At 40.1% G+C, this 11,725-nt stretch overlaps 1 protein-coding gene across 2 annotated transcripts in view; it reads left to right on the top strand.

Moving 5' to 3' along the window:
• The window catches only part of CCDC148 (coiled-coil domain containing 148), a 169,298-nt gene extending 158,061 nt beyond the window's left edge, over positions 1–11,237 (top strand). Inside the window, exons 14-15 of one of the 2 annotated variants that reach the window (XM_033944463.1) lie at positions 2,049–2,189; positions 9,929–11,237. In XM_033944463.1, coding sequence (XP_033800354.1) covers positions 2,049–2,189; positions 9,929–10,075 — 288 coding nt within the window. In that variant the 3' untranslated portion in view covers positions 10,076–11,237. The remainder of the gene's footprint in view (positions 1–2,048; positions 2,190–9,928) is intronic. The other variant, XM_033944464.1, reaches the window with a different exon arrangement.
• The last annotated feature ends 488 nt before the right edge of the window (positions 11,238–11,725 follow it).

Consider the following 11,725-nt stretch of genomic DNA (forward strand, 5'->3'; position numbering starts at 1 on the left):
GATACCTATTTATTTTCAGGGGTCCTTTTATAAAAAAACTTAATAGAATTTTAACAAAATTTCTTTGGCTTGGTAAAATACCTAGAATAGCTTTAGTAACTTTACAAAAATCAATTAAGGAGGGAGGGGTAAATTTTCCAAATTTCTATAGGTATCATCAAGCCTATATTCTACGTCAGGGTATGTATTGGATCCTCCCAGAACTTATAGATAATGCACCAGATTGGTTATATTTGGAATGGCGCCTTATGTTTCCCCTAAATTTAGTTCATCTGCCAAGTATTAATATACCCAGAAGATACAGAGAAAATAAAATAATAATGGATACTTGGAAAACGTTAAGATTTATAGATAAATTAACACCTATCCCAATATACAAATCAACTAATCAATCTATATGGATAAACTCCAAGATCAAAATAAGCGGAACTCAAATCCTTTGGAAGAACTGGATTATTGCAGGCATTAGATCTCTAGACGATGTTATCTCAGAAGGTAAACTGCTGGATTTTTCACAATTGCAACATAGATTTGGTCTTAATAAAACACAAAGTTTTAAATGGTTGCAATTGAAGCAGGCCATTCAGGTTGGGTTCCCTGAATGGAAAACATTGAACAATCAATATAGTTTAAAGTTCTTATGCTTTAAAGCAGACTTCCTAGGACATCAAGCCGCATTGTGGTATAAATTAATATCTGGATATTTGAATAAAAAACCAAAAAATGGACTAAGAGACATTTGGAGCATTGAGATTGGACATCAGATTAATGCATCTCAATGGCCACTAATTTGGTCTTGGAGAATGGGATGTACAGTGTCAGCATCTATGAGACAAACTTGGTTTTTTTTATTACATAGAGCTTTTTGGACCCCTACACGTTTGCAAAAATTAGACAGTTCTAAATCCAATAAATGCTGGCACTGTAATCTAAAACCAGGGACATTAGATCATTTATTATATCATTGTCCCTATATAAAAATTTTTTGGAATTCAATTTGGCCACAAATTAATAAATTGATGGAAAATTATATTGCAATATCATATGATACAATTTTATTTGGAACAATGATGAGAAAAAAAAGTCAAATTTCACCAGAAAATAACAAGCTTTTATTAATTATGACAGGGGTTGCCATTCAACATATAACTAACAACTGGAAGAATTACAAAAACCTAAATTATACATTTTGGTGGAATACAACATGTCACATATTTAAAATGGAAAGAACAATAGCAATACAAAGGGGGACATATACTAAATTCACAAAAATATGGGGGCCATTGGCAAAATACTGTAATGAATAAATAATTGAATATTTCTTCTTCTTTTCTTCTTTTAAGGATTTTTTTTTATGACACACATAAAGGGGGGGTAAGGAAAATAATTTATACAAAATATATTATAATATATTATATAAAATGTAATATATGAATGAAAACTAATAGAAGGGTGGGGGGAGGGAAAAGAGATAAAAAAGATGTAGAACATATTGTATTAGATATTTAAAATGTTATTGAATATCCATCAATTGTATTCTAATATGTTGTATAATTTTGATAAAATTCTGAAATATTATATTTAAGCAATAAAAGGGTGGGGGGAGGGTGAGGGGGAAAATCAAATTTAGATATATAATGTACTAGATATAAAAGTGATACTATGCAATTATCAATTGTATTTTAAATATTATGTACACTTTATGTAAAATTTGAAAATAAAAAATAATGGAAAAAAAAAAAAAAATAGTTCTTAAAATAGATTTATTTCCCTAAAATTTTCAAATTATTTAGAGATCCTTTTATTAAGGTGCGCTCGCTAAGTGCTAAGACATCCATTATATTCCTATGGGCATCTTAGCATCTAGCATGAGCTAAATCGGTTAGCGTACCTTATTAAAAGAACCACTTATTTACTTAAATATGCCTATTTCTGCTTATGACCTAAACATATTCCAAAACCAAACATCCAGAAATAGTTGTGTCATGACATCTCTATTATTCCACCCAAAAACAACAGTGTAACCATTGACTTTTATTTCTGTATAGGTTGCAGTTGTGGCAGAATTTGATCCAGTTAGAATGATGGGTGACACAAAAGCATCTAAAGCTAGAATGGCTATTGGAAATGAAGAAGAATTTGTTCTTCAAAAACCCCTGTATAAATTAAATACATACAATGAAAATCAGGTAAATATATCAATATATATATATATCTATGAAATAAACTGCATATTTTTATGATAACTTATGAGAATGGCCAGTCCTATCATCTCTAAATTTCACAAAATTACTAACCACCATCAGTAAAAATACTATAGATGGTCATTTTTTTATTTAGCCCCTTTTATGGTACTTCCTTTGAGTGTGATTTCTTTATTTTATAAATAATAATAATTTTATTCTTATATACCTCCATACTGAAAAAGTTCTAGATAGTTCACAACAAGGTGAGCTAATACATGGGATAAAGATAAAATATAAATTAGAATAATGGACTTAAAAACAGATAAAGACAGAAAGCATTTACAATATAATGCAGAAAATACCGGCATGGCAGGGAAAGAAATAATACATAGAACAGATAATAGACTGAGAGTAGCATATTCTTTGAAAATAATGACCCACTGTGAATCTATAGCCAACTGAGTTCCTGTCTGAAGTATATAGGAAGTACAGAAGATCAGGAGGGAGGTAGGCCTCCCTTCCTTCCAGGACAGGAAGGGAGGAGGACTGGGTGCAGAGCCTGGAAGGGCAGGGCATTTGAATATTAAACCACCACCTCCTCCCCCCCCTTCGGTTTATATTCGAGTCAACCTTTTTTCCTCCTTTATTGGGGGGGGGGGAGGAAGGTTACCTCAGTTTATATTTAAGTCAGCTTATATTCAAGTATATATAAGGTGACCATACGTCCCATTTTGAACAGGATCGTCCCGTTTTCAGACCCCTTGTCCTGTTGTCCCCACACACAGCTTCGGGACACCGAAATGTCCCGTTTTCAGGGACAGCATCCCAAAGCTGTGTGTGGGGACAATGGGACAGGCGAAGGCTTCCTGTCCCTCCCTGGTTTCCTGTCCCTCCCTGCCACGCAAAAAAAAAAAAAAAAGCGCCTTCCTTTCCCCCGGTCTGCTACTGTCTTACCTCCCTGCTACTGAAGCTGCTGCTAATCGCCGACAAGAAGTCTTCTTTCTGGCGTGAATTCTGACATCGGAAAGGACATTCTGGGCCAGCCAATCACTGCCTGGCTGACCCAGAATGTCCTCTCCGATGTCAGAATTGAATCGGAAAGAAGACTTCTTGTCAGCGATTAGCAGCAGGAGCAGGAGAAGGAGCAACATCATTAAATGGATGGGACTGGGGAATTGGGTTTGGGAGAAGGGGAACAAAGAAGATGGATGGGAATGGGGAGGAGGAAGGGGGAAGGAACAGAAGATGGTTGGGACTAGGTGATGTGGGTGGAAGAGAATGGAGCAGAAGATGAATGGGACTAGGGGGATATTAGTGGTGGGGAGGGAGGAGGAAGAGCAGAAGTTGGTTGGGGCTAGGGGATGTGGGTGGAGGAAAGGAGGTATGGAGCTGAAGATGGAAAGGGCTTTGAGGGGGAAATAGAGCAGTAAATGGATGGGACTTGGGGGTTAGGATTGGAGTAATGGAGCAAAAGATGACTAAAGGGTGAAAAAGGAGGACAGATCGGAAGATGGATATGACTAGGTGATGGGGGGAGGGGAATATAACACAGGATGACTGGGACTTGGTGATTGAATGGGAGATTGTTGGGGAGCATAGTAGGGATCTATGGATAGGAGTGGAAATCTAACCTGGTTCCCAAGCCACTGCACTAATCACAAGGCTACTTCTCCACTAACCACATAAAAAAGACCACATAAAACACAGTCCTTTCTTTATATGGGTGGAAAACACAGAGCAGACCAATAATACCAGGAAAGTTGGACTTTATTAAACAAAACCTGATGTGGCCATGTTTCACCTACTGGCTGTATCAGGGGTAGATGCTAAGATACAATTAAAAACAATAATGAACATGCAAAAAATTAAACATGCAAATATTCAAATGAAAATGATTACTGTAACAAATAAAAATTAAAGTATCTCCAAAGAGAAAGCAATCAAAATAAAGGAATGTGCAAAGAAATGCCAGAATAAGAAAGTGTGTCTGGTGTGCATATATCATTAAACTTAAAAAGTGCTATGTTTATAACAACCACATTAAAAGAGTAATCAAAATAAAAGTGCCTAATAGACATAATTCATTTAAATAAATTTTTTTTTAAGAATTATGATAACAAAAGTCATGAATCAAAAGATGGTGTGTGAGCATGGTTTTAGTGCTTTTAGATATATGGTTGCATAAGCAAAAGGACCTACCTACCTAGCAGGGAATAAATGCACACTCCCCCTTACAAACAGTGCCTTTTATACACACCTGTATTTCAAGAAACCAAATTGAAACAGCACTTGTTAACTAATGCAGGACAAAAATCAATAAAAATTGCTTTAAAAAAATCAACCAGAATACTCACAATTCAGTCCTATCTTTATGTGGTTCATCCTAGCTGGTTATGTTTTATCTGGCGCTTATGGCTAGATATTCAGTGCTGGTGTCAGGACATGGCCTGGCATTAAATACCTGGGAATAAAGCTAGCTGTAGTCAGCAAAACACTGACTGCTGTCGGCTAGGACCCAATAATTTGTTGATACTGATATAAAACCAGAATCAGATTTTGGGGGTTTTTCCAAGATGGTGCTGCCCATAGTGTCAATTCCTGTTATGTCACAAATCCAAGATGGCAGTAAGTGGTGTAAATCACTTGCTGGGAAGTGACGTTCATTGCCAGACAATGCCTGCTATAGCCATGAAGTTAGGTTTTTTTTATTTTTCCAGCTTAGCGTGGTTGTTGATCAACTGCTAGGTTCCATTTGTAGAATCATGCCTAGCAGTAACTGTTCATATTGTATCATCCTATAACTTAGTATAACATCCTGTATCTAATTGTAAACATCCTATAACTGTTCTCTTGTCAATATCTTGAACCTTACTGTAATCACCCCAGTACCCGCTCACCTTGTACTTTCCTGTATCTTATTGTAAACATCCTGTAACCGGTCTCTTGTTAATATCTTGTACCTTTCTGTAAACACCTCAGTACCTCATTGTAATCACACTGTAACTGATTTTTCGTGTTAACCTTTCTGTAAACAACCTTTCTGTAAACACAGTGTGTTTACAATGTACCTCATTGTAAACACACTGTAACTGTTTTTTTCGTGTTAATATCTCGTACCTTATTGTAACCACCCAGTACCTGCTCACTTTGTATTATCCTGTATCCTTCTGTTAACACTGTACTCCCTCTAGACACTTCTTCACTGTAAACCGCTTCGAACTTAGGGTATAGCGGTATATAAGAAATAAATTATTATTATTATTAATTCAACTTAGTGCAGTAGGTGTCATAATGTTGGGCACCAGTATATTAGACCAGGGTTTTCTCTGCCTAATTTACCAGTGTCAAACCTAAACACCTACCAGTGCCTAAGGCAGGGGTATTAAATGTCGGTCCTCGAGGGCCGCATTCCAATCAGGTTTTCAGAATTTCCCCAATGATTATGTATGAGATCTATTAGCATACAATGAAAGCAGTGCATGCAAATAGATCTCATGCATATTCATAGGGGAAATCCTGAAAACCTGACTGGATTGCGACACCTCGAGGGCTGACATTTGACACCCCTGGCCTAAGGCAATCCATAAACTATCTCTAATCATACCTACTTTTTAGATAGGTACATGTAGGCACCTCGGTGTAGAGGTCTACCCCAAAATTAATTTTTAAAATTATTTTTCATGGCGCTGTTCAATTAACAGCACCGATTGAACCAATTAAAAATTTAAGTTAAGTGCCTTTATCAGCTAGACACGCCAATCTAGGCAACTAATGGGAGGCATTTTTATAGGATCAGGGCCTTTGTGTTTTGTAGAATTCTAAAAATAGGAACAGCCTCTCAATGTGTGACTGTATTAAAAGGCGTTTGTTTTACAAATGTTGAAATGCCCTTAGAGCAGGGGTGTCCAATGTCAGTCCTCGAGGGCCGCAATCCAGTCGGGATTTCAAGATTTCCCCAATGAATATGCATGAGATCTATTTGCATGCACTGCTTTCAATGCATATTCATTGGGGAAATCCTGAAAACCCGACTGGATTGCGGCCCTCGAGGACCGACATTGGACACCCCTGCCTTAGAGCAAGCCATCAATTCAGAAAAAGCAGAGCACTAAACACACACTTTATTTTGCAAAATTATTTCTATGCAGGAAAAATATACGTTACACTATTTCTTTTGTTTTTACTTGCCTGAACAGTATTGAAATATGTTTAAATGATTTTAAATGAATGCAAGACATACTGACAACTCATGCCCTTGGTAGCTTGAATTGAAATGCTGAGAGTAAGGGCAATTGGGACTCCCCCTGCAAAGCCCTCATTCATTCATTACAGCTCACAGAGAAAGCAGAACTCCACAGATCCCTGTCTCCCCCCTCCTTCTCTTTCTTGGCTTCCTCATGACAAATTCTTTGGCAATTCGTCCCCTTCCCCTCTGCAACACCCCCCCCCCCTTCATTCATTCATCAGCACACCCTTTAGGAAGTACAGTCTTTTGGGAGAGAATTCTGAGGAAGGAACATATGAAATTCTCAGTTGTAGAATGAGAAGCAACTTGAAGGCTTTTCATTTGATTTCTCAGTCCATTCTTGAAATTATTTCTCAGTCATCACATTTTCTACACCTCACAATCCTTCACCAGCAACACATATGAATGACCTTAGTTTAGGTATTGATATTGTCAATGCTACTGTAGTATGCTTGCTAGTTTGATACCTAGCTGCCAGAAGGAAGCCAGAGCTCAGCCAGTTTTGAAAAAACTCAGCTGGATCAATTGGATGTTTCAAACTACAAGCCCATTTCAAACTTGCCTTTTTGTCAAAAATTGCTGAAAATTCTACAATTTAATGACTATTTGGAAAAAGTTAATGCCTTCCATCTTCAGGAATCTGGCTTCAGTAAATGTTAATGGCATAGAGGCTGCATTTTATTTCTTTAATTATTGGCATAACTGTGAATATTGAGGATGGCAAAAGCCATATTCTTAGTGACTTTACATCTATGTGAAGACTGTTTGGGAAACACTGTTCTGGAATGTTGAGTCCTTATTTTATCAGGCACTTTTTGAGTGGAATAGAAACATACCTGTACATAAAAATATGACAGCAGGTAAAGGCCAAATGGTCCATCCAGTCTGCCCATCCACAGCATCCACAATCTGCTCCTCTCCCTAAGAGATCCCACATGCCTGTCCCACACTTTCTTGAATTCAGACATAAGAACAGCCTTGCTGGGTCAGACCAATGGTCCATCCAGGTCCCTAGTACCTGGCTAAAACCCAAAGAGTAGCAACATTCCATGCTACCAATCCAGGGCAAGCAGTGGCTTCCCCCATGTCTTTCTCAATAACAGACTATGGACCTTTCTTCCAGGAAATTGTCCAAACCTTTCTTAAAACCAACTACGCTATCCGCTCTTATCACAACCTCTGGCAATGCATTCCAGAGCTTAACTATTCTCTGAGTGAAAAAAATTTTTCCTCCTATTGGTTTTAAAAGTATTTCCCTGTAACTTCATCAAGTGTCCCCTAGTCTTTGTAATTTTTGCCACCTGTTCTACTCCACTCAGAATTTTGTAGACTTCAATCATATCTCCACTCAGCCATCTCTTTTCCAAGCTGAAGAGCCCTAACCTTTTTAGTCTTTCCTCATACAAGAGGCGTTCCATTCCTTTTATCATCTTGGTCACTCTTCTTTGAATCTTTTCTAGTGCCGCTATATGTTTCTTGAGATAAGGAGACTAAAATTGAATGCAATACTCCAGATGAGGTTGCACCATGGATCAATACAGGGGCATTATAACATCCTTAGAGGGGCATAATAAAAAACATCTAAACCCCTTTTATCCTAAGCCCCTAAACCAGGGGTAGGGAACTCCGATCCTCGAGAGCCGTATTCCAGTCACGTTTTCAGGATTACCCCAATGAATATGCATTGAAAGCAGTGCATGCAAATAGATCTCATGCATATTCATTGGGGAAATCCTGAAAACCCGACTGGAATACGGCTCTCGAGGACTGGAGTTCCCTACCCCTGCTCTAAACGCTGAAAGTAGCAGCAGGGAAATGTCCATTCTCAAAAAAACGTCCACAATGAGGATTTTTTTTGAGAATGGCCTATCTCTACATTCAGCAATTTAATCGCTCAGACCACCACAATGTCTAACATTAAAACACATTCCCAACCAAAAAAATCGCTCAAATGCCCAAAACAAGACCTTTTAGGCGAAGGAGGGGCCAGTCTTTCGCCTAAAAGCTGGTTTCTGAACCGGCATCTGTCAAAAACAACACCGGTTACAGAATCCCCTCCCCCTCCCCCTGCAACGATCACGGCAGGAAAGATGCCTAATCTCTCCTGCCGAGGCGCACCCCCCGACACCCCCCCATGAATACCAGCAAGCGAGATGCCTAATCTTTCCTGCTGAGGTGCACCCACGACACCCCCCACCCCCTCATGAATACTGGCAGGAGAGATGCCCAATCTCTCCTGCCGAGGCGCATCCCTGACACCCCCACCTCTCCCGTGAATTCCGGCAGGAGAGATGCCCAATCTCTCCTGCTGAGGTGCACCCCCACCCCTCCTCGAATACTGGCAGGAGAGATCCCATGTTCTCCTGCCGAAGCCGGACCGCCCCTCCCCCCCCGTGAACCCCCCAAACAGCCCTACCATCATCCAGGACACCCCTCCTCACCACCCTGGACCCCCTACACTAACCTTGAACATTGGCCAACAGTCCGCTATCCTCGGAATGGCGGGCCCGCCAATCAGGCCCTGGGCCCCTCCCTGGTGCATCCCACAATGCACTGGGAAGGGGCAGGCCTGCCATTCTGAGGATGGCGGGCTTTCTGGACTGGAGACCCATCCATCCAGCCAACATTAAAGGTTAGTGTTGGGGGGGTCCGGGGTGGTGGTTGTTCAGGGGGGTGGGGGGTTTGCGGTTGTGGGGGGCAGTCTTCAGTAGGAGGGCCTGGGATCCCTGCTGCCGGTGTTGTCGGGGGTGGGGGGTGTTCCAGGGATGCGCCTTGGCAGGAGGGCCTGGGATCCCTCCTGCCAGTATTCAAGGGGGCTGGGGGGTGCTTTGGCAGGAGAGATTGTGCATCTCCCCTGCCGGTATTCGTGGGGGGGGAGGGGGAGGGTGTTGGGGGTGCACCTCGGCAGGAGAGATTGGGCTTCTCTCCTGCCACTATTCACGGCAGTTTGGGGGGGATCGCGAGCGCAGCAGGGGGTGGGCAGGTTGCCATGAAATTTGTACATTTCAGTTTGTAAAATGATATTCATGCTGGACCTTTCTAGTACATGGATAGCTATATCCTGATCTAAAATACATGTGAGATAGAATGTCACAAAGGGGCCGGCTGTCTAACTTGGATGCCAATATTCTGAGTTGGACGTCCTTTCTAAAATGCCACTCAATATAACTAAATATGCAATAAGGATGCAATGTAGATTTCTGTTCTTCCTTCCAAAAGAATTATTATTATAGATCACTAATTTTCCATTACTTTACAAACAGTACTGCTTTCATTATGCCAAATTAAAAGAAATACTGTATAAAACATTGCACTCAAAAATATATCTCCAAGTAACCATGCCAAACAGCTCCTGAGTTGAGCCTGCTATCTTACTGCATTATGCAACATTTTGACCATTTATGTGAATAGTTCATTTGGGAAAACCTAAAATAGATAATCAAAACATATCAAAGTTAATAAAAAATAATGTAATGCATTTTTGTCATTGAAACAGATCATTTCAGACTGCAGAGTTAGAGTTGAGATGGCACTTCGAGAAGCTGGACTTCATACTGCACCATATGCTAAAGAGATTTTACCCAAAATTTCTCCACCAACAGTTCCAAGGAGGGACATGGAATCTACCATCTTTAAAATGTAGAATTATATTTCACTCATTCTACCTCAAGTTTTTTGGGGGGTCTGCAGTCTTATGTATGATGAAAAAGTAATTTAAATACATTTCTCTTTTTATTTAATGCCATAAATTGTTTGAACTGGTCAGTGGTGTAGCAAGGGTTGTTTGTGCCCAGGTGCCCGGCATTGCTGGTTCATGTGCTGGTACTGGAATGTTAAGCCCTTAATTAGTGTGTCTGTTTTGAATATTAGGTTTGATTTTTATTCAGCTTTAAGCAGACTCAGGAGCTTATTCGTGCATGACATTTTTAGACTCTCAAGAATATAATGAAAATCGTAAATTCAGGGAAGGATGGATTTAAGATTTTGGCACTCTTAGGCAGCACTGGAGAATGGGTGATGGGGAAAGGGGATTGAGAGTGCCATGACATTACAATAAGCAGGAATAGGCTCCTTTTCAGTTCAAGTACTTGATGCGTTCACCAGTTGGCATCCTAGGCAGTTTCATTGTCTAAATTTAAGCCTAAATACAGACTTTTGTTTGGTAAATTTATTTTATTTAACACTACTTCAGGTTCAATGCAAACAGAAGAGGAGATATCTGCTAGTATTTATAGTTCCTCAGTTAGCGCTTTTTGTCATTACAACATTTAGGGTCCCTTTTACAAATTTATGGTAGCAAGTGATCGAGGATGCTTGGTGATGCCTAACTTTGTAATCTGCGCTCAACATTTATTTTTTAATTGGCTTAACTGGCATGGTAACTGACTGTATCAAAAACTCAGAAACAATGAAAACATCCAATGACAATCTGTCATATACACATTCACATGGATCATGTGAAAGGTAAAAAAGCTAGAACATGAGCCAAAAAAGTTTCACTGGGAGGAAAAGCCCTCCCACCGCCACGGCCGTGGCTAGGATGTTCAGGTGGAGAACCTCATCAGCATAAAAACCTCCCGTAGAGCCTAAAGCAGCTCTATGTTGTGCAAATAAATAGCAAATTTAAATAGCCAAGTGGTCACAATAATTTAAAGTGTAAAATGACTCAAACTTATCTTTTGTCAGTGTAATAAATTGAAAAGCTCGGTTGGAATCAGGGACGTGCCAGAGTAAATCAGGGCAGTAGAAGGCCCCAAAACAGCGTGTGTAGAGTGCTGCGGACGCTGCTGGAATCGGTAGGTTTGTCAGGATCGCGGGAAGGGAAGGGGGGCGGTAAGGGACTAAGGGAGCCGGCCAGACCGCAGGAAGGTAAAGGGGGGTAGGGGAAACGCTGCTGCTGCACAGGGAAGTGGTGTGGGGGGAGGGAGGGAGACAGAAAGAAAAGAAGAAAGACACAGGGGCAGGGATAGACACAGAAAGACAGACAGACAAAGTGGGCCAGGAAGAGACAGACAGAAAGAAAGACAGCAGGAGGGAGAGAGAGACAGAAATAAAGACAGACATATATTCTAGCACCCGTTAATGTAACGGGCTAAAATACTAGTATATTACTATTTTAGGTGATTAACTTGCATTTTGAACTAACATAGCACTTGAGATTGACACTGTGTCTTGTTGAATAAGGGAAAAATATTCTCAGACCACAGATTGTCTGGATGCAAAGTGAAGCAGAAAATGCAATGCAACAATGTAATGTAACTTTTGAAAGCATGAGAGATTTTAAAAAATGAAG

Source organism: Geotrypetes seraphini, chromosome 5 (genome assembly GCF_902459505.1).
Source record: "Geotrypetes seraphini chromosome 5, aGeoSer1.1, whole genome shotgun sequence".
In the NCBI taxonomy this organism is placed as follows: Eukaryota; Metazoa; Chordata; class Amphibia; order Gymnophiona; family Dermophiidae; genus Geotrypetes; species Geotrypetes seraphini.